Raw genomic sequence first — 27203 nt, forward strand, 5'->3', positions numbered from 1 at the left:
ACTGTTTTCCATCGCGTCTGTATCATTTTACATTCCCATTGGCAATGCACAAGGATTCTGATTTCTCCGTATCTTCACCAACGTTTGTGGGGGGGTTTTGTGTATGTGTTTTTGTTGGTTTGTTTTTTATAAGAATCATCCTAGGAGTGGTGTCCTTTTGCACTTAGGGCAAAAAAAAAAAAGTGTGACTTAATAGAAAAATAGCTGGATTCTTATATCTGCTTCTGCATTTAATCTGGTGCACTGTTTGTTTTGGCTTAAGAAGATGAAGAAAATCCCACCTTTCACTCATGTGTAGTTGGAAAAAATAATATTTTAACAGCTCTTTTAGATAATCAGATATTTAATACCCGTCAAAGTTTGACAAGTGGTGGTTTTTTAAAGGTTAGTTACAATGTGGAATATGAAACTACCAATGTACTTCTATTACTCTGTTAATATTAAAATCCATGGGTCTGTCTTATATTTTGAATGGATCTTATACTCATGCATGATTTTATAATATCAAGCATTCTCATTTGGAAAATAGTGGCTCATTGCATTAAACAGATCTTCCTAATTTTGACACATTTCATTGTACAGTATCAATCATACTCCTTTTAATGTCATTATCTATCTCATCATAAAAGTCTTAATTATTAGGAATCTGGCAGGCTCACAGTGGCAGATACAATTTTTCAACATTTTCATTTGAAATTATCATTGGTAACATACTGTCAGTTGTCCTTTAAGTGACAGGTTTTTTTATTTCTTTTTATTTTTTAAAAATATATTTTATTGATTTTTTTACAGAGAGGAAGGGGGAAGGGTAGAGAGTTGGAAACATTGATGAGAGAGAAACATTGATCAGCTGCCTTTTGCACACTTCAAACTGGGGATGTGCCCACAACCAAGGTACATGCCCTTGACCGGAATCGAACCTGGGACCTTCCAGTCCGCAGGCCAATGCTCTATCCACTGAGCCAAACGGGTTAGGGCAGTGACAGGTTTTTTAAATAACAGATTTTCTGAATAACCGTAGTTTGTCCATTAGTCCTTTTTTTCAAATACAGACAATGTTTATTGAAAAAAGCAGCTATTTCAGCTCATGATTCAACCAATTGCACAAGTGATTTTGTGGGGTCTTTTGTTTGTTTGTGTTTTGATTTAAGCTACAGAGATTTATTTTCTCACAGTTCTGGGCACTGGATATCTGAGATCAAGATGCCAGCAGGGTTGGCTCCCTGAGGCCTCCCTCCTCGGCTTGCAGATGGCTGTCCTCTCTCTCTGTCCTCAGACGGTCTTCCCTTGCCTTTGATTTCTAAATCCTCTGGACAGCCATTATGTTCAAGAATGCAGACGTGCTTTGTTCATGCTTTGCCACACATACATGGTCAGTGGATAAGCTTTAGTAAAATTAATATTTTTTAACTGTTCTATCAATGACATCTAAAGTGAAATTGAGCCGAAACCGGTTTGGCTCAGTGGTAGAGCGTTGGTCTGCGGACTGAAAGGTCCCAGGTATGATTCCGGTCAAGGGCATGTACATTGGTTGCAGGCACATTCCCTGTGGGGAGTGTGCAGGAGGCAGCTGGTGGATGTTTCTCTCTCATCGATGTTCCTAGCTTTCTTTCCCTGTCCCTTTTTCTCTGTAAAAAATTAATAAATTTTAAAAATAAAAAAATAAAGTGAAGTTGACATTATTTTTTGCATAAGGAAATGTCAGGGAAGAATACAACTGTTAGGGTAGTTTGGTGCCACTGCCTTGATTTGTTCTAAGGTGCCAACAGTTTTCATCATCATTGCCAATATCAACGGAGTGAGAAACGTAAATGCTGCGTTAGTATTCTTACGGAATACTTTTAACCTCATCGACCCTTCCCTATGCCTCCGCCCCCATGGACTGCAGATCACATGTAGAACCACTGATATGTGTTATTCAGAGTCTTTGTTTATGCATGGAAAGAAGTAAATATATGAAAAGCACACAGTTATTACCTTGTTAGAAGTTGGCAGTCTACCATAATATATCAACTATTTTGTTACTTAGGGACATATATTGCATTAATTTACATATACAGGGCTTAATTTACATATTCAGGACTGGTAGTCATTAACCTAGGGCACTTGTGAGCAACTGAATCACAGAATCACCTTGTTTCCCAATCTGTGTCCTCCAAAAGGAATCAGTGCTCAGCGACATGGAAAACCCTCTTTGTTCTCTTGGTACATTTTTCCTGTTTCCTGGCACTTGGGAGTTCACTTTAGTGTTATAAAAGTAAGGAGGTGTATTTGCTTAACTGACTTAATGATTTCTCTTGGGTTTTCCAATTGGCAGGTATGCTATATCCCCTTCCCAAAGCCAGCTTAGCAGGCAGGATCATTGATGGGGACATTAAGCCAGTTTCTTGGGAATATGTGAAACGGGAATCTGGAAATCAGAGGGGTTGCTATACAACTCACCTTGTGACCTTCAGTAAAGGTCACTCTGTAGGATCTCCCTCGGGTCCCTTATTTTATAAAATGAAAAGGGCTAAACTAAATTATATGTAAGATTTCTTTCAACTCTTGTTGCCATAGCAATTAAACCAAGAGAATTTCACCTCCTACCTTAGCCAGATTGCACAGCATGTGAGCCAGGAAAAAAATCTAATGTATATTATAGAGTGAGGGATTGATGGAATGGTTAAAAAAAGAGAGAGAGAGAGACAGAAAGATGATGTAACCTCTTTTAAGCCAAATCATAGCTATAATAGCCCTAGTTTCCTCTCTCAATTGAAAAAAAACAAAAACTTTGGTTTCTAGAATTACAGTAATGTATATTCAGTTACAAAAAAGTTAGAAAAAATTGACAAACAAAAGAAAATACACACCATCCACTTACCCAGAAGAACCAGTTAACAGCTTCCAAGGTCTTTTCTACATGGAGACATATTTTTTTTTACAAATATGAGATTATGCCATACTTATTACAATTTTTATGTAATATAATAACTTTATGTAATATAAACAGCCACAATGCAGTCCATTTATGGGTGTATGATCATTTAATTAATCCCTAATATTGGATACATTAGGTATTTCCAACTTCATGCGATGAGTTATAGGCCTTAAATAAACATTCTGCTATTAAGTCTTTTTCCACATCCTAAGTGTCTTAGTGTAAGTTATTAGCAATGCAGTTTGTATATCAAAGGGCACCCATATTTTTCATGCCTTTGGCACTCGAGAGCCAGGCAGATTTGTCAGTAGTGGGTTGACCAGTCGTAGGTCCACAGGGCCAGACTTTGGGGCCACATAGATACTTTGAAATATGTTTATGAGTGGATGGATAAAAAGATGTCACCAGTGATAATAACTGAAAATTTAGCATTTGCTGCAGATATTTAAAGAGGATAGGCCTCGCCCTAGTCTGGTTGGCTTTGGATAGAGCATGGGCCTGCGGACTGAAGGGTCATGGGTTCAATCCCTATCCTAGGTTGGGGCATGTACAGGAGGCAACTGATCGATGTGTCTCTCTCATATTGATGTTTCTCTCTCTCTCTTTGTCTCCCCCTCCCTTCTAATCTTTCTAAAAATCAATGGAAAAAATATCCTCAAGTGAGGATTAACCAAAACATAAATAAATATAGAGGATAGGCCTAGATTTGGCATTTTGATATTGACAGTGAGAAATGTAATTTTCAGTAGAAAGTATTTCAAACCCTATATGAAATAGCTTGTTGTTTCTTTATGCAAAACAAACAAACAAAACAAAACACGTTACCAGGAATACTTACATACATAGTAAATGCAGAAGTATCTCTCTATATACATAAAAGGCTAAGTGACCAATGGGCCAACCAGCCGGCCAGTACATTTGACGCACATTGGCAATTTAAAAATAAACATTGACTTTCGCATGTGTGATACATGTAAAGCTCTAGCTGGTGCCAATCACACACGTGTTTTAATTTTATAATGCTACTAGAGGCCCAGTGCATGAAATTCGTGCACTCAGGGCGGGCAGGGGGCCCCCTCATCTTGGCCTGTGCCCTCTTGCAGTTTGGTAGCCCTCGGGGGATATCTGACTGATGGCTTAGGGGAGCAGCCTAAGCCAGCAGTTGGACATCCTTAGTGCTGCAGTGGAGGCAGGAGAGGGCAACTCCTGCATTAAGTGTCTGCACCCTGGTGGTCAATGAGCATCATAGTGACTGGTCGGTCCTCCATTGGACTGAAATTGGCTCTCCAACATCCCCCAAGGGATCTTGGATTGTGAGAGGGTGCAGGCCAGGCAAAGGGACCCCACCGGTGTACGATTGGGGCCAGGTAGGGACCATGAGAAGGCTCCAGGGTGTGTTCAGCCCATCTAGCTCAGTCCCAATTAGCTGGACCCCAGCAGCAAGCTAACCTACTGGTTGGAGCATCTGCCCCCTAGTGGTCAGTGCACGTCATAGCAACTCGTCGACCAGTCAACTGTCTGCCCCCTGGTGGTCAGTGCACATCATAGCAAGCAGTTGAGCAGTCTTAGCATATCATTAGCATATTACGCTTTGATTGGTTGAATGGCCTACCAGATGACTGGACACTTAGCATATTAGGCTTAGCATATTCGTGCACCGAGGGATGGAGTCCCTCAGCCTGGCCTGCACCCTCTCCAATCTGGGGTCCCTCTCGTAATCCAGAACCACTGGCTCCTAAGCGCTCACCTGCCTGCCTGCCTGATGCTCCTAACTGCTCCCCTCCTGGCCTGATCCCCCTAACTGCTCTCCCCTGCCAGCCTGATCCCCTTAACTGCTCTCCCCTCCTTGTCTGATCCCCCTAACTGCCTATCTGCTCTCCCCTCCTGGCCTGATACCCCCTAACTGCCTATGTGCTCTCCCTTTCTCTCTGCGCCTTCAGCCCCCGGCACAGGAGTGCTGAGAGCTCTCAGCCAAGGTTCCACCTCATCCTAATGCCCCCCTCCAGGCCAGGCTGTGCCACAAGCCTGTGTACACCTCCACCAGGGGAGTGGGGGGAAACCAGCCTAGGCCTATCCTGTGCCCCCTCCGCCTCATGGCCCAGTCGTGCAAGTCCCCGCCCTCATCCCCACCCAGCTCCTGCCTGCTCCTGCATCCATCTGAAGTGGCCGCCACTTCCGAGGCAGCGTACATCAGCTCCTTCCTGTTGACCAGTCTTGACTGGGACCCGGTTAGGACCATTAGTATATACCTCTTTAGATAGATAGATAGATAGATAGGTAGGTAGTATATGTATAATTTTGACATGTAATTTTTTTTGCAGTAATCTTTCTTCTAATTAATTTTCTTTCAATATGCATGAATCCATGCACTGGGCCACTGCTTTATAGGGGCTATTTCTTATCTGACCTTTCTTAAAATGCCAAGCCAATACAGCCTAGTAAGGGTGATAAGGCACATGCATAAATAATTAGAAGACAAGGGAGCAGCTGATAAGTACCACAGAGAGTAACGGAGAAATTGATATGGGACTTCAGAGGAAGGAGAGCTTACCAGGATTAAAGGGAGAAACAGCCTGACCGGTTTGGCTCAGTGGATAGAGCGTTGGCCTGCGGACTAAAAGGTCCCAGGTTCGATTCCGGTGGAGGGCATGTACCTTGGTTGCGGGCACATCCCCAGTAGGGGTTGCAAGGGGCAGCTGATCGATGATTCTCTCTCATCGATGTTTCTAACTCTCTATCCCTCTCTCTTCCTCTCTGTGAAAAATCAATAAAATATTTTTTTTTTAAAAAGAAAGAAAAAAAAAAAAGGAAGGGACAAGGTCATAATTGGTCCTTGAAGGGTGGTAGGACTTGGACATGTGAAGATCAGGGAGGGTGTTCTCTCCCCCCTCAGACTGTTTACCAGAATTTATAAATAGCCACATGGAGTAAGCTGACTGTCCAAAGCAAACTTGCTAAAAACTAATGAAATGACTTTAAGAAATAGAATATGCTACACTGTAAGTGTATATAACATTATATGTGGATTATATCTCAGTAAAGCTAGAAAAATGCAAATCTCAGAATATGGAGATTGACACAGAGAGGGAGGGAGGGAGGGAGGGAGGGAGGGAGGGAGGGAGGGAGGGAGGGAGGGAGGGAGGGAGATGTGCAAACCACATGGCATTGGAGGTAGACCTGGTGTCAAATGCTTGTGTAATCTCATTAAGCGTGTTTTCTCATCCCTAAAACAGATAACATTAGCTGCCTCTTATAATTTTTATACGGATTGCAGGAACTAATAATGTATGTGAGAACGTCTAGCCCGGTGCTTGATACCAAGTAGATAAATAGTAACTTATAATGTCTTACCTTCCATTCAGAGTAGGAAAAAAGTAGTCTTAGGCACTTGGATAATAAGAACTGACTATAGGTGGATATTGAAAGTCACAAATGCTTCATCGGTGACTTGGGGGACGATATAAATGACCTGAGTAAATATTCAGGTGACTCAGTGTGTTAAGAATGAAGTCCTGGATTAAAGCTGAGCAGATCACCGTGGTGAGAGCAGGATGACACAAGAACAGCACTTAGGACCTTGACTTGTTTCCAGATTCACTGCCATACTGTGGCTGCCAGAGAACAAAACAGGAAGGAGCCGCTAATCAGAGGGCACTTGAAGTCTTGGGTGTCAGTTGCCCAATCCAGTGGATACTTTCCAGTCCTGACTTGACTGGGTCTCTATGTAACCTTTACACTCTTGGCTACACAGTCTTTCTTGACTTTCAGAGAAACAAATTCCAAATGTTCCTTTACTCGGAGCATTCCTCAAATTTCTTTCATGCTTTCTTTTCTGACATCTGACCCTCAAGTGCTGGTTTTTCTCAAATTTCTCTTCTCCACTTATGCAAAGCTCTTGTCTGTCTCCTTTCCTTGAGACTACCTATGTACTGAGTCTCTCCCACACAACCCCTTCTGTGTGAAACCTTCCCTCAATCCAGTCAGTGGGTAGACTTCTTTCCCTGCTTTTCCAGACTCCCCCACTGTTTGTATCTACATATCTCCCTAGATGTTCCAGTCTGTTCTAAGTTACATGTTTGAAGACATCTGTTTCTGTCTCTCACTAGTCTTCAGGTTCAAATCACTACACTTCCACACTCTGTCATATCTCACAGGCATTCAGAAATCAACATCTAAACTTATCCACCAATATTTCCCTAAACCTGATCTTGTTTTTGCATTTTCTATTTTCCAATGGAAAATTTGCTGTGTTTCACCATCTACCATCTACCACATTCTGCCAATCTTACCTCCTGAGCATTTCTTGAATCCATTGTTTTCTCTCCTACGTTTACTTTTAATTCCCATTGTAAATCTGGATTACTGCAGCCTTCAAACTGCCTCCTACACTCAATCTTCCACACTTCCCACCGCTACCAGAGTGCCTAGCTAAAATACAAATCTCACCTGCTCACTTGGAGCTTCCCACTGCCCACAATACAAAGTTTAAGCTCTCTAGCATGGTAATCAAACCATGGAATCTTGCTTCTCAATCTCTCTGCCTCAGTTTCATCCTCCCTAAAAATCTATTATAAAAAACCCATGGCCGTGATGCCATAAGGACCAAAAGGCACCTGCTGAACGTCATATGTTTTCTTCATGGGAACAAGTGTTGATCTGTTGAATTCTCATCTTCCACCGAAGGACAATTTAAGTGCTCCTGAGAAGGAAAGGTGAGGGCAGGAAACTACAATCTCTGTCCACAGCTGTCTTCAAGGTGAGTTCGGCTGATGCACAGATAGGCCCAGGGACTTGACAGCCGAGTCCTGCATCACATAGAGTGAACAGAGTCTGGGTCTCCAGCGATTTCGCGCGGTGGGCCTCTAGTGGGGATAATGATAGTCTACGTCACAGTGTTGTCAGGAGGATTAAGTGAGCCAGTATATGCAACGTACTTAGAACAGTGCCTGTTACAGAAATGGTTGCCATTGTTACTGATGGTGGTGATAGTGATGATTGACAGTGGCCAAGCAGCAGCTAGAGCCTTACTCAGAACTACACTGCATGCCAGCCATCTGAGAGCTATGCTCAGAGTCATCCGTCTCCACTAGGAAGCAGTATCACTTAAATCTTCCCTGATAATCCATTGGTAATGTAACATTCTCTCTATCCTCAGTAAAGTCAAGTGCGTAAGCATAGGCTTCTAGTTAGTTACTCAGGACTTAACATCACCGGGCTTCATCCTGAATTGAAGGATTTCAAAGGGCTGAGTTCTAAGGCCTCTTCCAGCTATGAATTTGTGAATCTTCAATTACGAGTCAATATATATTTATTCTTACCTGCGCTTTAGTTTCCCCTGGAGGTTTTCCTCATTTATTATCCCTTTTAATATGCTTGTCAGCATGAGTGTTGTTTCCATGTTACTTTTATATGTTTTTCAGCCCACATGTCTAGCTAGAATAGCAACTAAAGCTAGGCACATAAAGTTGTTATTTTTACTTTTTACTGTGTATATTTTCAGTTCTGAGCAAAAGCTAAGAAATGTATATAATGAGCCTTCCCATCATCAACCTTCAAAATTGATAGTTCATGGCCAATCTTTTTATATGTGTCTCTTCTTTCTCTAATTATTTTGAAACGTATGCCCAGCATTGTTACTTTAATCATAAATATTTCAGTATATAGCACTAAGAATGAAATATTTTCAAAAATGCATAATCACAATACCATTGTCATATATAAAAACAATAAATTCTTATTTGTGATGAAACAGACTTCTTTTCCTCCTACTCCTCCTCTTCTTCTTTTTCTTGTTCTTCCTCTTGTTCTTCTTTTTTAAAGCAAACAAAACAGGTAATTCGCTAGGCCTAGGATGAGGAATTAGGCATTATCATTCACTCAGCAAAATATCCACGTGTAGTTGACCTCTCTGCCCCCGCACAAAAAGCCCAAATATTGAATAATGTACTGAAGAGAGATCTCTCATGAATAGTTTACTGAGGATTTCGTTTCTGAAAAGTATACCCCAAACACCAATTAAATTGCCAGAAGCAATTTAATCAACCTCTTAGAGAAAAGTAAGTGGAATGTCTTTTTTGAGTTGTGGTTTTCCATGTATGTGGGTAGCCCCTTTGCTAATGAATTATTACGGAAGTCTTGATTTCATTTGTGACACAGCACTTGATTTTTGATGCTCTGTGACTTCAGGTGGGTTTACTTAAGCCAGCTAAAGGATTTAAGAAGAAAAATTATTTCATGCTTATTTATAATAATTTTATTTAAAACCTGTAATGATTAAACCGCTTGTCCTATTTACAAAATTAGGTGAAAATCAATTAGACTGTTAACTTCTGTTTCAGAACCTAAGTTTTAAAATTTTTATTTTGTTCTTTAGAATTTTATAATATGAACTTTTCCAAAAAGTTCTATTTGCCAAGTAGAAATACTATAACTTATTTCTGATGTCATCCACTTCATCATATGATCTTTAACAGTTTCTTGTCTATCATTTCTTATTCCTCTTTCTTGGAAAAGGTGACTTTGAAGAGTCCTTTTTCATTGATTTACTGTGATGTTTGGAAACAAAAACTTATTTCCATTACATTCCAAAATCAAAGATAAAATTGCCTTTTTCTCTTTTTTAATTTAATTTTTAATTAAATTTTATTAATGTGGCATTGGTCAACATGAACATATAGCTTTCTTTTTTCTCTTTTTTAAAATGGATCACTAACATTTTAAGAAAGAGTTGAAAGTAAGTCATCATACAACCCAAGGGAGACTTTGTATAATATAATTGGTTCTAGTACCTTTAAAAAAAAAAACTTTAAATTCTTTTCCCCCCATTAACCTCTCCCGGCCGCTCCCATCCTCCTTGCACATGCCCTCACCCCTCTACTGTTTGTGCCCATTGGTTAGGCTTATATGCATGCATACAAGTCCTTTGGTTGATCTCTTACCCATCCTTTCCCTCCCCAATCTGGTTCTACTACTTTTAAAAAATATACTTTTATTGATTTCAGAGAGGGAGAGAGATATCAAAACATCAATTATGAGAGAATCATTAATCACCTGCCTCCTGCATGCCCCCCACTGGGGACTGAGCCCACAACTGGGTCAATGCTTAACCAATGAGCCACACTGGCAGGGCTGGTTCTACTACTGAACCTTACTGATTGAGGAAGTTATACACAACTGAGGTTGTACGTGACACTGTTTCCAAAATAAATAGCATATTTTTACGGTGTAAGACTAAGTCCATTATATTGTAATGGTCATTTTAGTCATCAAATTTAGATGCTACTTTTGTGAAGACAAATAAGGGACTACAGAATGAAAGAAAATGGGTAATGCTTCCGGTTTTATCAGAACCTGGAGGCTCCTCAGAATAAAGGCTGCTGGAATGTCTCTGTGTTTATGGTAGTTACACTCTGTACTCCAAATATTTGTAGCTGAGTTCATGGTGTACATTTTTGTGAGGGGCTGTTTATAAGACGTGTACTATGTTACCTCGACAAGAGCACTTTGAAAGTTCATTGTTTTATAAAGTTTTTTGTAGTTTTCTAGATCTGCCCAATCTAAAAAATTACTTTCCTATACCAGCAGGTGGAAGCAAGAGCAGTCGAATTGTAGTACTGCCTTCTCCAAGTGGACTGGCATGTTCTGTGGATCATTCACCCATGACTCAAAAATATCTTTACGACATATTGCTCACTCACCTCCTTTTCTTCAACAGCTTTACTGTCTTAGCACCTACTCTTGATTACTTTAATCCTCTTATTTACTTGGTGTCTAGGACAGGATAATTTGGATTTTTCATATTCTTTGATTCAGCAGTTGCAACATACATGCTATGGACCAACACACTCTTCCACATTTGCCAAGAAATACCAAGGTGACTAAGACGTGGACTGTGTTCCCAAAGAGCTTACATTCCATTAGAATCAGGAGGAGACCATCTTCTCCACTTTTCCCCTGGCTTGGGGGAGCAGATCACTCAGCCTTCCTAGTCCATCTCCAGCCAATCCATGGCTGGCTTTCAGTGTTCTCTCAGATTTTAATTTATTCAGCAAGTATTTACTGAGTGTCAGGCACAATATATGGGCTTAATTGAAAATTTTATGCAGTTTTCTTTACAGATTTAAAAAAAAAAAAAAAGACCCAATAGTCGTCAGCAGACGTATCATTTATTTTATTGAATTTATTGGGGTGATAGTGGTTAACAAAAGTTATAGGCTTCAGGTACACAATGCCACAACACATCATCTGTATGTTGTATTATGTGTTTACTCCCCTATACCAATTCTCTTTCCATCTCCATTGATCCTCCCTACACTCTTCTATTTCTCCCCGCCCTCCAAAGTATCATTTCTTTTTAAAACTTTTAATACATAGTGTATAGAGCAAAAAAGCAACTGACATATAGACCCTAAAACATTGAACTGAAGACATTTAGAAGTAGTTGATGTGAGAAACATTTCCTGGGACACATTTAGAAGACCTCCCACAAGTGCTGATTGAAATAAAAGTATGACACTCGGCCAGGGGTGCGGGACGTCCAGCCCTTGGGCTGTATACGGCCCGAGAAATAATTTGGTGTGGCCCTGCCAGGGCATTAGGGGTGAGTTAATTAAATGTTTCATTAAATAGAGCAGGCTGATTTCTAATTTGATAATTTTGTATGGTCCAAGAATATTCAAGTGGCCGTTGGCAGAAAAAAGGTTCCTCACCCCTATATCCAGATCAATTCTGTTAGGTGTTGGGAATAATAATCAATATCTTATACAAAGGATAGAAAAGAGGAAAGCCAAGTTCTCAGGTTGTGTCTGTGTGTAGACAGGGAAATGTAGAACCTCCCCAAACCACAGTTACTTTCTCTGTCCTTTGGATTTCCTACCACTTTATTCATACAGAGTTTGCTCCCTAATAACCTCTCTGTCTCTCCTCTCCGATGGGCAGCTCCTGGGGGCAATAACTCTGTCATATTCATCTCTGTAATCTCAATAAATATTGACTGAAGAATTACTGAATCAACTCATTTTCCTCATGGGAAATCTCTTTATAATGGTAATGAACCTTTAAAAAAAAAAAGAACTAACTTTTTAAATATATATATTTTATTGATTTTTTACAGAAAGGAAGAGAGAGGGATAAAGAGTTAGAAACATCGATGAGAGAGAATCATCGATCAACTGCGTTTTGCACACCCCCTACCGGGTATGTGCCCACAACCAAGGTACATGCCCTCGACTGGAATCGAATCTGGGACCCTTCAGTCCACAGGTCGATGCTCTATCCACTGAACCAAACAGGTTTCGGCAAGAACTAACATTTGATGCATATAAAGTTTTCTTACAATGCCTCACCTGAATCTTATCTATCAGAAATGTAGTTTATGCCCTGGCTGGTGTGACTCAGTTGGTTGAATATCGTACCGTGCACTGAGGGGTCACTAGTTCAATTCCTGATCAGGGCATATCCCCAGGTTGTGTGTTCAATTCCTAGTCGGGGTGCATACTGGAGGCAGCCGATTATATTTCTCACATAGATATTTCTCTCTCTCGTTCCCTTTCTCTCTAAAATCTAAAATCACTTAAAAAAAAAAATAAAAATATATATATATATATATATATATATAAGAAATTAGGTTATTTGTTTGCCTGAGTACTGTAAGAACACCTTTGCAGCTTCTTAGGAGTGCATCTTTTCACATCTCTTCCTGCTTACCGAGAACAGTTAATTAAAGGCTCTGGGAAGGAATGAGACCAGGGTGCCGAGGGGAGCCATCAGGTTGTCCCAGTTTGAGCTGTTTTACTCTTTGGAAACAGGTGACGAAAAGCTGCCCAGGCGTACACGGCCTGTTTTTCAGAAAGAGCCGAATGAAAGCTAACACGGGCACTCCTTCATAGCGCTTGGCAGCAATCCTTTAGGGAGAGGTACAGATAGCAAACCAGACAAGCTGTGCCAATATGTAGTCTCTGACTGCTGTGTTTACCTCTGACTCTCCCTATGACAAGCAGGCGGAAGACCAGAGAGGTGAATTTGTGAAAAATCTGATGTTTTTCTTTTTTAGAATGCAGTCGAAAAGTGAGTATAATATAGTAGTTAAAGAGTATGGGCTCTCTAGTCAGGCCTGAGTTTGAATCCCAATTCCATACCTCCTGTGTGATCTTAAGCAAGCTACTTTACTTTTCTGTGCCCAGTAAAATTGGGTTCATAATACCTGCCTCTTGTCTTATTAAATAAGAAACAAATAAGAAAATGTACGTAAACTCTTTTTTTAAAAAAATATATTTTTATTGATTTTTCACAGAGAGGAAGGGACAGAGATAGACAGAAACATCGATGAGAGAGAGACATTGATCAGCTGCCTCCTGCACACCCCCACTGGGGATGTGCCCACAACCAAGGTACATGCCCTTGACCGGAATCGAACCTGGGACCCTTCAGTCCGCAGGCTGATGCTCTATCCACTGAGCCAAACCGGCTTTGGCAGTATGTAAACTCTTGATATAGTGCCTGGCCCAGTAACTGGCTCACTAATATGTACAACACGTTTCTAGCTTAGGATCCCAGATGAAGAGTGGCAAAAACTAAAACTGCGAATTCATGAGAAAACTCAAGTTTGAACTTGCCGCATTTGAGATGTCTGTGGGTCTGGAGCTTCAGCTAGAAATCTAGCTGGAATTAGAGAAACTGGTCTTTTTTGAAAGGGTACAGGAAGAGAAGCCAGCAAGAGGCTGAGAAGAGATAGTCAGGAAAGGACTAAGAGGAGGTCTAGAACATCAAAAGTAACCATTTTGACTAAGAACGTGTGCCTATGTTTATTGGTAAAAGTTGATTTATCCTAAGGCATTTACCTCTAAAACATTCTGTTCATAAAACAGTTTGATCCTAAGCCAAACGGAAACACTAACTCAAATACCAGATGCTAACCTTCGTTAGAGGGCTGTAAGTATCCAACTGAAGGGCTCAACAACTGTTGGTTTCCCAGTGTAGCCGTCTATTCAGAAGAAAAATTATTGGCAACATTCAGTATCCAGTATATGCCATTACATCCAGTTTGCATCATCCTCCCTAACTGCAGATTAGGGCTTTATATACTCTTCTGTGGAAGCTAAGCACTCTCGGAACTACTTGCATATTGGACATGTAAATAATAGAAGAACAGGATTAAGCAAATAACAAGTGGAATTTTGGGGTAAATTTGTCGTCATTAATACATGTATCACAAACTTTTAAGTTCAGAGTCTACAAATATCACTACAACACAGCCTGTGCTCAAGGGCCGTCAGAGACATAGCTGAATAAATAGGTGACTATTCTTCAGTATGGTAAGTGGTTTGGGCAGTGTACGTGTACACTGTAGGGCAGTGGTCGGCAAACTCATTAGTCCACAGAGCCAGATATCAACAGTACAACAGTTGAAATTTCTTTTGAGAGCCAAATTTTTTAAACTTCTTCTAACGCCACTTCTTCAGAGTAGACTCGCCTGGGCCGTGGTATTTTGTGGAAGAGCCACATTCAAGGGGCCAAAGAGCCACATGTGGCTCGCCAGCTGCAGTTTGCCGACCACGGGTGTAGGGTACTGTAGGAGCACAGTAGAGGAAGAATTCCAAAACCAGCTGGAGGTAGTTAAAGAATGCTTCCTGGAGAAGGTAAAGTCTGATCCACTATCTGAAAGATAAGTAAGAAATGAATATCGTTCATTGAAAGGCAGAGGGAAAACACTGTAAACTTCTTGAGAGAGTTTAACATTTTCAGGGAGACATGAAAGCAATTCATTGTGCTTAGGGCATAGACTTGAGGGCAAAAGGGTGGCATTGAAAACGCTAGAGAAGTAGGGGCAGGTCTGGCAGGGCCTTGAATGTAGCTATGATCCTGAAGTCAGTGGAGCCAGAACTTGATCCTGAACCATGCCACGGAAGGGGACTGCCATGATCAGATTTACCTTTTAGGAAGATTACTCTGTAGGCAATCTGGAGAATAGATTGTAAGGCATCCAGGAAGTCTCCTGGGTTTTTGACTTGGGCAACAGGATGCATACTGGTGATCTTCACCGAGGTATTCTACAGGAAGAAGACAGGCTCGGTTCTGTGGGTAAGGAAGATGGTCAGTCTCATTTCAGACATACTGGATTTGAGGTGGCCACTGACATCCAAGTCAGCTGCCCAGTAGTTTTTAGGAGAGTTGGCTGGAGGCACAGATTTGGAGGTCTCTAGCGATGGCCTGCATATACAGCTACACAAGTGGGCCAGAACACCCCTGGAAGAGTGTAAAGGATAAAGGGAAGAAAAGAGAGCACAGAACTGAATCCCAAGAAACACCAGGGAATCCTAAGGAAGGGAATAAAGAGGTTAGATTATGGAAATTGTGAGGATATAGCCAAAGACATAGAATGAAAAGCATAATCATTATCACAGATGTCAAGAGAGGAAAAAGTTCCAAAAAAAGAGTGAGTGTAAAAAATAAAAAATAAAAATAAAAAGCCCAGCCAGTGTTGCTCAGTGGTTGAGCATCAACCTATGAATGAGGAGGTCACAGTTTGATTCCCTGTCTGGGTATATGACCAGGTTGCAGGCTTGATTCCCAGTCGGGGGCATGCAGGAGGTAGTCAATCAATGATTCTCTCTCATCATTGATGTTTCTATCTCCCTCTCCTTTCCTTTCTGAAATTCATTTAAAAAATTGATTTTTTTTTTAAAGGAAGGACCAAAACAATATCGAATATCACAAAAAGTTAATTTAGGTAAGTACAAAAGATTAGTTGGATTTAGTAAGTGACAGTGGATTTGTAAAAACATTAGGGACCCTGCTGAGAGCAGTTTCCTATTTTTTATGAGGCCAGGACCCAGACTGAAATAGGTTAAAGAGTACTAGTAGCTGTGTTTGTAGGTGGGAATTTCTGTCTGATGCCTAGCAGGGTCAGCTAGTGACAGTGAGAAAATAAGTTTTTAGAAACTGATCACAATTTGAGATCATTGGTGTGGGATTGGGGGGGTGAGGGGGAGAGACAGGAGTTGACCTGGATGGATTTTCCTGAAGTCTTGAGAGTCCAGCTCAAATTAGAGACTATGATAAAACAGCATTAAAGCTCACAGCCCTGGTTGCTGATCTGGATGTACAAATAGAGAAGGTGGCTGTTTAAAATAGTCCTGGGCAGAGGTTTTTTTGGAGGATATAGCAGAAGGACTAGAAGCCGGGCAGTTGGGTTTTTAGTGAAGGATGGTTGTGACTCACTCCTAACATTTGTGCAGCCTGGACAACAGTGTAATTGGGAGATTATTCTGGCCCCTTTCTGCACCATAAGGGGCCCCACATGTGTCTGGATTCCCCCACCTGTAAGTCCAAGCGCCAATCCCAGTCTCCCCTTCTGATGACTATCCTTCAATCCCAGCAGCATGCACACCAGTGGTGCATTTCCCCTCAGGGGGACTGGCCCAGGGAAGAGGCCCCCAGGAGAGAGCCGTTTGAATAAGGAATTCCGGAGTCCAGAGATGTGTGGTAGGGGTAAGGGGGTGAGGATGGGCTCTGCATAGGCACCTCCTCTTACTCTCTTGAGAGGAGTGTAGAAGCAGGAGGGCAAAGGTTGGAGTCATCACCAGGTCTAAGCAGAGCTACAGAAGAAGCCTGCCTGTTAGAGTGAGAAAATAGAGGAATCAGAGAACCAGAGGTCTAAAGGAGCAAGAAAAATAAGAACCGCAGGTGTAGAGAAGTGGGAGTTGAGAAGACAGAAGATCATGGTCAGAGATTGGAATACTATCGGAATTTATTGTCTCTAAGGAGCATCTCCAAGAGGTGATAAGAAGAGTAAATGTGAAGGTTCTTGGAATGAAGTAGGTAAAAAACAAACAAACAACTGAAGTTAAGGGAGTGATGTAGCTCATCCATGTACCCTTAGAAAATCTCCCAGCATAATTCCGAAGCTTAAGATGGAAAGGACTTTAAGACAAAGTGTCTTTTCAGACAGTGTTCTGGGAAGAGGTTGAGGATGCAAGGAAGTTCAGTTCCCAGGAGAGAGACTTGGAGTGTGGGAGAGGCTCACCGGGGGAGATGACTAACATGTGGGACCGTGGCAGGAACGTGAAACCTGCAAGGATGTTCACAGCAGAGAAAACTAGGTTCACCGATGTTTGGTATGTTGAGGGTCTAAGACCAGAAATCTTTAGGTAAAATTTTGTAACTTGGTTAGCACCGCTAATTAGATTAACTCTATTGTATAATAAAAACAAGGATTGGTGAAATTTAAACAGTCCCATAGAAAAGCCACTTTTATATTTTAATCATGTTGTTGGTACCTTTAGCCCTGTTCCTTGTAGAAAGAACTGAAAGGCTGTGGCTCTTGAAAGGCATGCCTAGTCACTATGTCTCTCAGTGTTGGGATGAAATGAGTGTTTTTACACTGCCTGGCCCATAGGAACTGCTCAGCCAATTGTCCCTTCCTCACCTTCCGTCCGTTCTTCCCTCCTAAGGAGACACCAGGGGCTGCGGTAAGAGTGGGCCAGAGGAAGGACACCACGGGCGGGTAAGGGCATACCTCTCCTGTAATGAGATGGTCCACTGAGCACTACCTGGGAGAGCTCTCCTCAGGGATGGAACGTTCCTTATCTGTGCTGTCCAACGGCACAGCCACTTGCCACAGAGGCTGTTGAGCGTTTGAAATGTGGCTAGTGCATCTGAGGAACTGAATTCTTAATTTTACTTATTCTTAATTAACTTGAATTTAACTGCATGTGGCTACTGTGTTGAACAGCACAGATGTGGTGGATCTAGAGCTGGTTGGCCAACAGCTTCAAGGTAGAAGTGGGCTAAGTGCCTGAAGAAACAGCTAAGCCCTGGGAGGAGCCTGGCTGGGCTTCAGCATTGGTGAAATAGGACATTAAGGAGCCCTCTATGCTATGATGAAAGGAGCCTGGACTTGAGGGATGGCCTGATACGTTGTAAGGAGAGGGGTGACTTAGTTAAATCCGTGAGTACAAAAAACAACTATGCGAATAGTAAGTATCAAGATTAGAAGGGGGTGGTTCAGGTGAAATGGAACAAGAGAAATAATTTAAATAAATATAGAGTAGTCACAGTCTGGGGAGTTGATGAAATTCAGCCCTCAACAGGAGCTTGTAGAGAAATATTAATCCCAAAGTAAATACTAGGAATATTTGCAAAGCGTTTTTGAAGAATTGCGGCAAATGTCAGGAAATGCCATGCAAACCATTTGCTACAGCACAGTAACACTACAGGGAAAGCAGGAGAACATGGATAAAATGTAAATTGTGGAGAAAGAGAAGTTAGGACAGTTACATAATGGAGTTTCACTCGAGTCCCGATTTTAATAAGACACATTTATTTCCCTGCATGGATGTTTATTTGTGATGATGAAGGAAGATGCTGTGGCTGTAATGTTTTAGCCATACCCGTCCCATCCCTCTCCTTCCAAATCTATACAATAATACACGTGTGCTATGCTAATTAGACCAGACATCCTTCCAGACGACCTTCCGGTCGAAGACAGGACTGTGAGAGAAGCCAAGGTCCTGGGTGCCTGCCGGTGGCTGGAGGGAAGCCGGGGTCCCAGGTGCCCGAGGGAAGCCAGTGCCAGCAGCCTGGGGAAGGAAGGCCTACTCTTGCATGAATTTCGTACTTCAGGACTCTGGTATATAATGCACGTCTAAAATGTGCTCAGCAATGCAGGGAGCTGGGGTTGGGTTGTGACAAAAGAAATGGGCCAAGGTGATTATGCTTGAGAAAGTCCTAGTCAAGTGCAGAATACAAGGCAAGCCAATGGGACAGGTGGATGACAGTCATTTAAATGAATGGCACAGATGAAAGCTGATAGAAGCCCAGATCTGGATGAACTGGAATGGTCAAAGAAGCCTTGATAAGAGGAAGTAGAGGTCTTTATGTTTCGCAAGGAAATGAATGCAGTATGTCTCAGAGCATTTCTGAAAGTACATTCCATAAGATGTTTTGCAAAAATTCTGAGACAGTGACCTCAAGATAGCTGTGGCATGCTCATTTGTCCAAATGAAGTTCTGCAACCTGGTGATCTCTGTCAAAATCTGTGCCACTTGCTTTCCTTGCCCAAGTGCTTTGTCTGCTTGGTGGACACAGGAGACCACAACTGCACCTTCCTGTCAATCCCAATAAAGTATTCTGTGCTGTTTCTTATTAGAAACTTCTGAGCTGTGTGGTTGAAAGTACGTACTTTAAAGACCAAAGAGACCATGGAGAAGGTGTAGTTGGGACAGAAATAATAAAGAGCCTGCAAATTTGTAGAAAAAAACAACAACACCCCAGTGTTTAATTAGACAGTAGACATCTCAGATGTAATCTAGAGTTTAATTTTCAAATAGAGAAACCCCCATAGAGGAAGACAGGATCACGCTCTGTTACGTGTTTTCAACTTTTATAGCTCTCAGATGCAAAAAAGTCCATTTTAAAAAATCCTCACCAGATTCTCAAGCGAACAAGCACAGTTGCTAGAATGACTCAGGTGCACTCACCGGTTTTCCCAACCGGGTACAGAGGCCCTGAAGAGCAAGAAGAGAGAAATGTACCGACATTCTAAGCATTGAATGAGCGTGAAATCGTGACAGAGGGGGAGGAGGAGGGATGCCCAGCAAAATGATGGTGGAAGAGGAAAAGCAGATACAATGCAGATAGAAAAACTCTCAGTAGATCAAAATGTTTTAATTAGAAGCATAAGGGGATCGTTCTGTCTTCGTTCCTTTTCTGTGATAACAAGAATTCTAAATCCTAAAGGAAATTAAGACAAAATTCCAGAAGGCTAGAAAAGAAGGTATAATATAAAAAAATGCAATGTGTGTTCTGTTGATCCATGAAATCATGATTTCTATCGTCTGTTTCTTTTGACCCCTTCCACATGCAGGGAGTATGACTTTAAGGAGGGTGTAGCTTTTTATTCATTGCAGTAAGCCTGTACAAGGGTGATCCTGGGTGTATTTGTACAGCCAAGTCAGTGGCGCTACAGCTTTATCATTTTAACTGAGTTAAAGTCAGGTGATGCCGTGACCAACCTTTTTGATAAATGTTAGGAAATAAATGAAAACCAGTGGAGGTCATCTGATCAGTGAAATGTGTGGAGTAGTTTTATTTTAAAGCTGTTTAACAATAATGAAAATGTGCCCATAATAATTGGTTTGTACTAAGAAGAGTGGTGAAAAGAGCAGGGTGTTAAGATGCAGAGTCCTGTGTTTTACTCATTAGTCGGCTGCTTGCTATGCATTGCCTGAGGAGCCCCAGGGCCAGCCTCTTCGCCTGTGCGGAACTGCCTTGGGATCCCCATCAATCATGGCCATGGCTGACCCCTTCGAGGCTTAGTTCTGTGTATCTATGAGGAATGGTGGGAATGATTATTTTGGAAATTTTTAGCCTACACCATACACACTGAACTTCACATCCCTGGTATTTTAGGCCACCACCAAGCTTAGAAAACCCTCCAGTCCCTGGTTATTTCTTGTATTCCGACCTTTATAATTCTTTTTCCCTCATGCTCATTCTTTTATCAGTTTTCATTCCTTTATTAGTCAGTGCTCTGTGTGAGCCAAATAACAAAACCACATTCAAACCGGCCTGAACAATAGACTCACATAACTGGAAAGTCTGGCTGTTGGTCAGGCTTCAGAATTAGTTGATCTAGGGGCTTAGTGATGTCAGTAAATATCTGGTTTCCTTCCTTTATTTTTCCATTCACAGTGTTTATTTCATCCTAAATCAGGTCCCATTTTTCTCATAAACTGGATGCTGGCTGCAGCCAAGAACACAAGCTTTCTCATTTATACTCAGTAGGAATAAGACCCCTTCCTCTCCCAGGATCTCTGAGGTAGAGGCAGCTACCTTTAAAGATCATGGACTGTGTGGAAGATGGATGGTATGCAAAGAAAAGGCGAATATAATTGGACAGGGGAGAAGTGAATGGCTGGACGACCAATACCAATGGAGCTATCTGCTCCTAGACGTCTCCCTTGTTACTTCTGAAGTTTTGGTCTCGTAGTAAACATCCTCCTCCACTTTCTCATACTCTGGATTGTCTCTTCTCCTTTTAACCTTTACTGAGATCCCCTCAGCCCTGAGGAAAATACTTGCCCTATACCCGACTTCTCTTCCACATCTCATAGCACAAAGGAAGGAGGAAAATCCATATCTTTTGTTCCCCAGATCCTACTTTGCCCCAGTTACTCTCCCAGGCCACACTCCTTCACCTTTATAAAACCACTGTCGAGGCTCCCCATCTGGTTTTACCATTCTATACCCTGCCCACAATGTCCTCTGCCAACCACCTGGTCAGCTCCTCCTGTGCTTTGAAGATTTCTATCCTTGGTTCTGTCTTCCTTCCTACTCCCAGGCCCAGCTGTCAAGCTGTGGACTCCAGTGTGCATTGGAGACAATTTAGCCAATACAAGGATGTCAGCTCTTTGCATTCTTCAGCTTGTTTTTCTCAACCATCCACTTCCAAGAAAACATGCTGGATTTTGTCAGTCTGTTTAGCCTTTCAATTCCTAAACCCAGACATCTCACATTTTTATTATAATGTAACTACTCCCGTTTCACCCAATTTATCGATCTTACTGAGATTGTAGTCTTCTATCTAAAACAAATTGCTGACCATGCTTTATATGCCATTTGTTCCTATCTCCTTTGACCTTTCTCTAAATGCCATTTAAGAATAAATTGAAAAAGTTAGTTTCAAGTGGAATCATGAAAAATGATAAATTGCTTAAAATATATATTTAGGGTGGGGCTGGGGGATTGGAATGGGGGTTTAAGGACAAATATGTGATACCTTACTCAATAAAGAAATTAATAAAAATATGTATTTAAACCATACATAAATGTATATTTATTTCTAAATATTTTGATGTAAGATGAAGGCCTTTTTAACAAGTATGAATCACTTGTTTGGAATTCCTCACTGTCCTTGCTTAACTACATCTAAAATGTAGCATTTTTAAATTTCCAATTTTTTTTTTAAGTGGAACAAGAACACACCTAAAGGCACATAATTAATCTGAATCAGAAGTCTTCTAAATAATCACAATTCTTTACCTAAACTTCTATTACAGCCGAGTTTTTTGTGTTTTGTTGTTTTGGGGGGGGGGTTTGGTTGACTTTTTAGTCACTGTTTATTAAAAAGTATTTCCAAAAAACAATTTAGCTAAACAATAAATCATTCTGTTTACATACATTTAACTGGTTAAATATTTAAATTGCATAAAAACAAATAGTAATAAACAGGTTTTGGAATTTGACCTTTGGTGAATATATAACCTTCAACTGGTTAAAGGAGGAATGTGAAAATATACTAGAAAATAGTCTGCCAGACATGGGTCCTCCAGCCAGTGTTTCACATACTGTCTGATGTGAACAGACAGTATTTAGATCTCTCTAATTTTCCATTGCCTTAGCCCCTTCCAGCTGCGCACTGAGTTAGCTCCATTTGTTTTCATAGCCAGAGAATTGCTTAGGTGTACTCTCTCCAGTTTTCACCTTCTTCACACCTCTTAACCCTAGCAGTCTGACTTCCACCCATATCACCCCACTGACACTGCTCTTGCCAAAGTAATCAATGGCATTTCTGTTGCTAAGTTCAACAGACTCTTCTTTCTTTATACTGTCATTTGTTCCTTTCCTTTTTAATGCTTACTTTTCACAACTTCCTAGACCAGGGCTGGCTTGGCCTTCCTTCTGCCTCAGTGATTAAACCAGAGTTAGAACTCAGTTCTTCTGTTCTCACTCTGCAAATTCCCGTCTGGTTTCAATTACCATTTAACATTAATAAATTCCACTTAAATGTGCCACAGCCACTTGGCACGTGCAAAGTTGAATTTCTCACCCCCACCCCAAAGAGCCACCTCCTCCCCTTTCTCAGTTCCTTGTTTTAGTGATGGCAGCACCATCCATTTCCAACACAGAAACCTGGGCATCCTCCCTGACTCTCTGACCTCCCCACACATCCATTCAGTATCACCTCGTATTGATTTTTTTTTTAATCACTCCAATTCCCTTTATTTTCTAATTCAGCATGCCAAAATTGTATCCCCAAATACAGTAATAGCTTTCCTCTAGAATGACTTCTCTTTTCCAAACTTTTCAACTCACTATAATTTGAGTGATTTCTCTGAAATGCATACTTTATTTTATCGCTCACCTGATTAAAAGACTTCAATGGCTCTCATTGCCTTCAAAATAAGATTGAACTTTTTTTTTTTTCCAGAGAGGGGAATGGAGAGGGAGATAGGCACAGAAATATCAATGATGAGAAAGAATCATTGGATCAGCTGCCTCCTTCCTGCATGCCCCATACTGGGGCTTGTTCCTGCAACTGATGCATGTGCTCTGACCAGGAATCAAACCATGACTCCTTGGTTCATGGGTTGATGTTCAACCATTGAGCAACACTGGCCTGGGCAAGGTTGAACTTTTTAATGATTTCCAAGGCTTTGCATTCACTACTTCCTACTTAACCTTTGCAGACTTCTCTCTTCTTATAGCCTTTGGCCTTTGGACAGCACATTGTCTAGGTCTTGGCTTGCACATTTCTCCTTTTAGACAATATTCCTAGAAAAGTTCCTTTTGTGGCCTTTCAGAGTTCCTTCTGCTGACCCTATCATAACACTCATCTTAGTCCTATATAATAAAAGGCTGATATGCTAAGTACGTGGTCTTCCATTCAACCAGTCAAAGTGTAATATGTTAATAATATGCTAAGGCCACTCAACTGCTCACTATGATGTGCACAACCTCCAGGGGTCAGACACTCCAACTGGTAGGTTAGCTTGCTACTGTGGTCCAGCTGATCAGAACTGAGCGAGACGGGCCGGACCTACCCATCTGAAGACCTCCTGAGGTCCCTCCCCAGCTGGCCAACCTACCATGTCCCTCCCCGGGACTTTCAGGGGATGTCAGGGAACCGGTTTTGGCCAGATCCTGCAGGCCGGGCTGAGGGACTCCACTGGTGCACAAATTCGTGCACCAGGCCTCTAGTATAGTATAATTGCCTGTTGATCAACTTGTCTTCTTCACTGTATTATAACAGCATGGTCCCAGTCAATTTGCCATTTTATTCTCAGCACCTAAAACAGTGACCAGACACAGTACGGGCTCATAAATACTTGTGAGTGAATGGCCTTGAACAAGTCACTTAGCTTCTCTGAGCCTCAATTGCATCATATATTAAAAGGGAATACTGTCTGAACTACATTATAAGATTGTTTTAAGATGTTATAAAATAATAGGGATGAAGTTTAACATAGCAGTTAAGAGTGTGGAAACTGGGTCTATACTACCTGTTTTTTTCTTTTTAAAATATTTATTGCTGTGACATTGGTCAACATGAACAGAGGTTTCAAGTGTGGGTTTCTGTTATAAGATACATCTAGCTTTTAATCCTAGCTCCCACCATAGTGACCTTGAGCAAGTTACTTAACTTCTCTGTGTTTTAGTTTCCTCTTTGGTAATACAAGAAGCACCAATGTCTGCCAGTACTGTCAGTACTTCCTCACAGGGTTTTTGTGAGAACTGAGTTAATAAATGAAAAGCACTTGGTACAGTGCCTAAACACAATAAATGTTAACTATTCATTATAACATTTTTACTTATAAACTCAAATTATCTATACACAGAAACACATGCATTTGTGGATAGAAGCACACATGGCTGTTCTTAATTTTTTCTTTTAGAATAATTTCATAGCTATACCAGAATTTATTTTCCAAGTTTTAAACTCAAATTTCCATTCTTGATATTTTCGCTAAGATTTTTTTAACTGGTATTCAACCTGAATTTGAATGCTGAATCTCAAACATTTTTGAGTCTTCATACTAGTAGGTGGCCAAGAAAAACATTTAAATAAGAAAAATTACTGGTTTAATTTATAAAGGACAATTATTATGTCTTTGACATATAACTTTATTTTTCTATGATTTAATTACATAAACAATTGTTTGGAAAATACAAATTTCATTAAATCTATATTCAAGAAAAAAATATAAGAGCATTGAGGGGTTTTTTATACATATACTTACTTTTCATTGAATTTGTTTATGTTTCAGAGCTCTTGCATTGCCAAAGCATGCCTAAGAGTTCAGAGAAAGAAATGGCACAATGGACAGCCTATTCACCATTGTACAGTATATTAATACTTGATTCATGTGCATTTTGATAATTTCCCAGTTTTTAAAAAGCTCTAATAAGAGTTGGTGTTAAATCCCCTTCATATTTCTAGTACAGTGTGCCATTAAATAAGTTCCACATATCCATATCAGTTTATTCCTCAATAACATAACCTTCAACAACATTTTGCTGGGTGGGGAGGAGGTACATATTTTCCAGAGAAAACATGTGGCTCAAGGTCCAAGAGATTTAAGATTTTTGGTTCCCAAATGAAGCCTTCAGTTTAACCAGGAGCCCACCCTCTCCGTGGCTTGCTCAGCAACTCACCCAAACACATCTGAAGGCAGGCATCCTGCCTGCCACCTCAAATAGCACCAGCTCTATTGCCCAGAGAAAGTGGGCAGGTCCTGTCAGGAGATCCCATAAGCCCCCAGGCGTCCGATTCCTGAGTTGACACTTTTACAGGAGTGTTGTGCATATGTGTTCAGCGGCAAGAAATTGCGAAATTTTATTACAAAGTTACTTTTGATTTAAATTTAATTAGATAATACCCACTTGTCTATTGACTTTAGATCAACAGAAATGCCTAATTTTTATTCTCTTTCTCTTTAGAACTGGTGGTTGCAGGATTTTATTCAGAATGACTTTAGGGAGAGAAGTGATGTCTCCTCTTCAGGCAATGTCTGCCAGTACTGCCGCTGGCAGGAATGTGTTAAGATGGGATCTTTCACCAGAACAAATTAAAACAAGGACCGAGGAGCTCATTGTCCAGACCAAACAGGTGTACGATGCCATTGGAATGCTTGACCTTGAGGAAGTAACTTATGAGAACTGTTTGCAGGCACTGGCTGATGTAGAGGTGAAATACATAGGTGAGTAGGATGCAAAAGCACAGCAACATTTCGTTTTGTGGGCATCATAAGCCATTTTACGTTTTCTGTCTTAGCAATCCGTTTTCCAATTTTACAAGCTATTGATTTTTACCTAATGATTAATTAATTGCTTGGAATTAAGTTACCTCAGATTAAAATCTCTTATTGTGTTAGCAAAGGTGCTGTAAAATGTATACTCATTACAGCTCCTTTTTGGAAAACATTGACAGTATCTATGAATAATTTTAAGAAGTTCAAACCCTGGCCTAAGTAATGCTACATCTATGCATTTAATTAAGGAAATAACCAGACACAGGAAAAAAATCATCTATAAATTTATGTATTGTATAGACAGTTATTCTCATAACCAAAAGCTTGGAATAACTCCTAAGTGTCAACTAATAGAATGACTAAATAAATTGTGGTATCATGCATGCAGCCTCATATTGTGGAGCCATTAAAATCATGTATAGCCGAAACCGATTTGGCTTAGTGGATTGAGCATCGGCCTGCAGACTGAAGGGTTCCAGGTTCGATTCCGATCAAGGGCATGTACCTTGGTTGCAGGCACATCAGTAGGGAGTGTGCAGGAGGCAGCTGATCGATGTTTCTCTTTCATCGATGTTTCTAACTCTCTATTCCTCTACCTCCTTCTCTGTAAAGAAATCAATACAATATATTTTTTAAAATAAAATCATGTATAACCCTGGGTGGTGGGTGTCAGTTGAGCATCATCCTGTGCACAGAAAGGTCCCCAGTTTGATGCTTAGTCAGGGCGCATACCGAGGTGGCAGGTTCCAACCCCGGACAGGGCACGTACAGGAAGCAGCCAGTCGACGTTCCTCCCCCTCTCTTTCTCTCTCTAAAAATCAATAAAAATATTTTAAACATAATGACAAAATAATGTTTAGAAGCAGTATTTAATGACCTAGAGAAAAGGACATAGAAGGAAAGCCAAAAGAAAATTTTAATAATTTAATAACACAAATTTTAATAATGGTTAGTATCTTAGATGGTGGGCTGATCATTGGATTTTTTTGCTTTTCTCTATTTTCCATTTTCCCTATACTTAAAATACATTATTTTTATTATGTGAGTATTAGGCTTTCTGAGTTATAAGAAATGAAGATTCACAGGAGTTAACTATGGATTGGATAAATTTTGTAGGATAATTATGACTAAGCAATCTTGGCTGTGTATCCAGGCTTTATAAGAACATGAATAATGTAAACATTAGTATGTCTTTTGGAATTTGGAAGGTTGTCCAGAACCCTCTACAGCCCTAGTGCCCTGGTCATCGTTCT

At 40.8% G+C, this 27203-nt stretch overlaps 1 protein-coding gene across 3 annotated transcripts in view; it reads left to right on the forward strand.

Moving 5' to 3' along the window:
• The window catches only part of NLN (neurolysin), a 70755-nt gene that overhangs the window by 2252 nt on the left and 41300 nt on the right, over positions 1-27203 (forward strand). For all 3 annotated transcript variants that reach the window (XM_036409408.2, XM_045571223.1, XM_045571224.1), the window contains exon 2: positions 25640-25899. In XM_036409408.2, the coding sequence (XP_036265301.2) occupies positions 25640-25899 (260 nt within the window). The remainder of the gene's footprint in view (positions 1-25639; positions 25900-27203) is intronic.

The sequence above is a fragment of the Pipistrellus kuhlii genome, unplaced genomic scaffold, assembly GCF_014108245.1.
Source record: "Pipistrellus kuhlii isolate mPipKuh1 unplaced genomic scaffold, mPipKuh1.p scaffold_m20_p_4, whole genome shotgun sequence".
Classification (NCBI taxonomy): Eukaryota; Metazoa; Chordata; class Mammalia; order Chiroptera; family Vespertilionidae; genus Pipistrellus; species Pipistrellus kuhlii.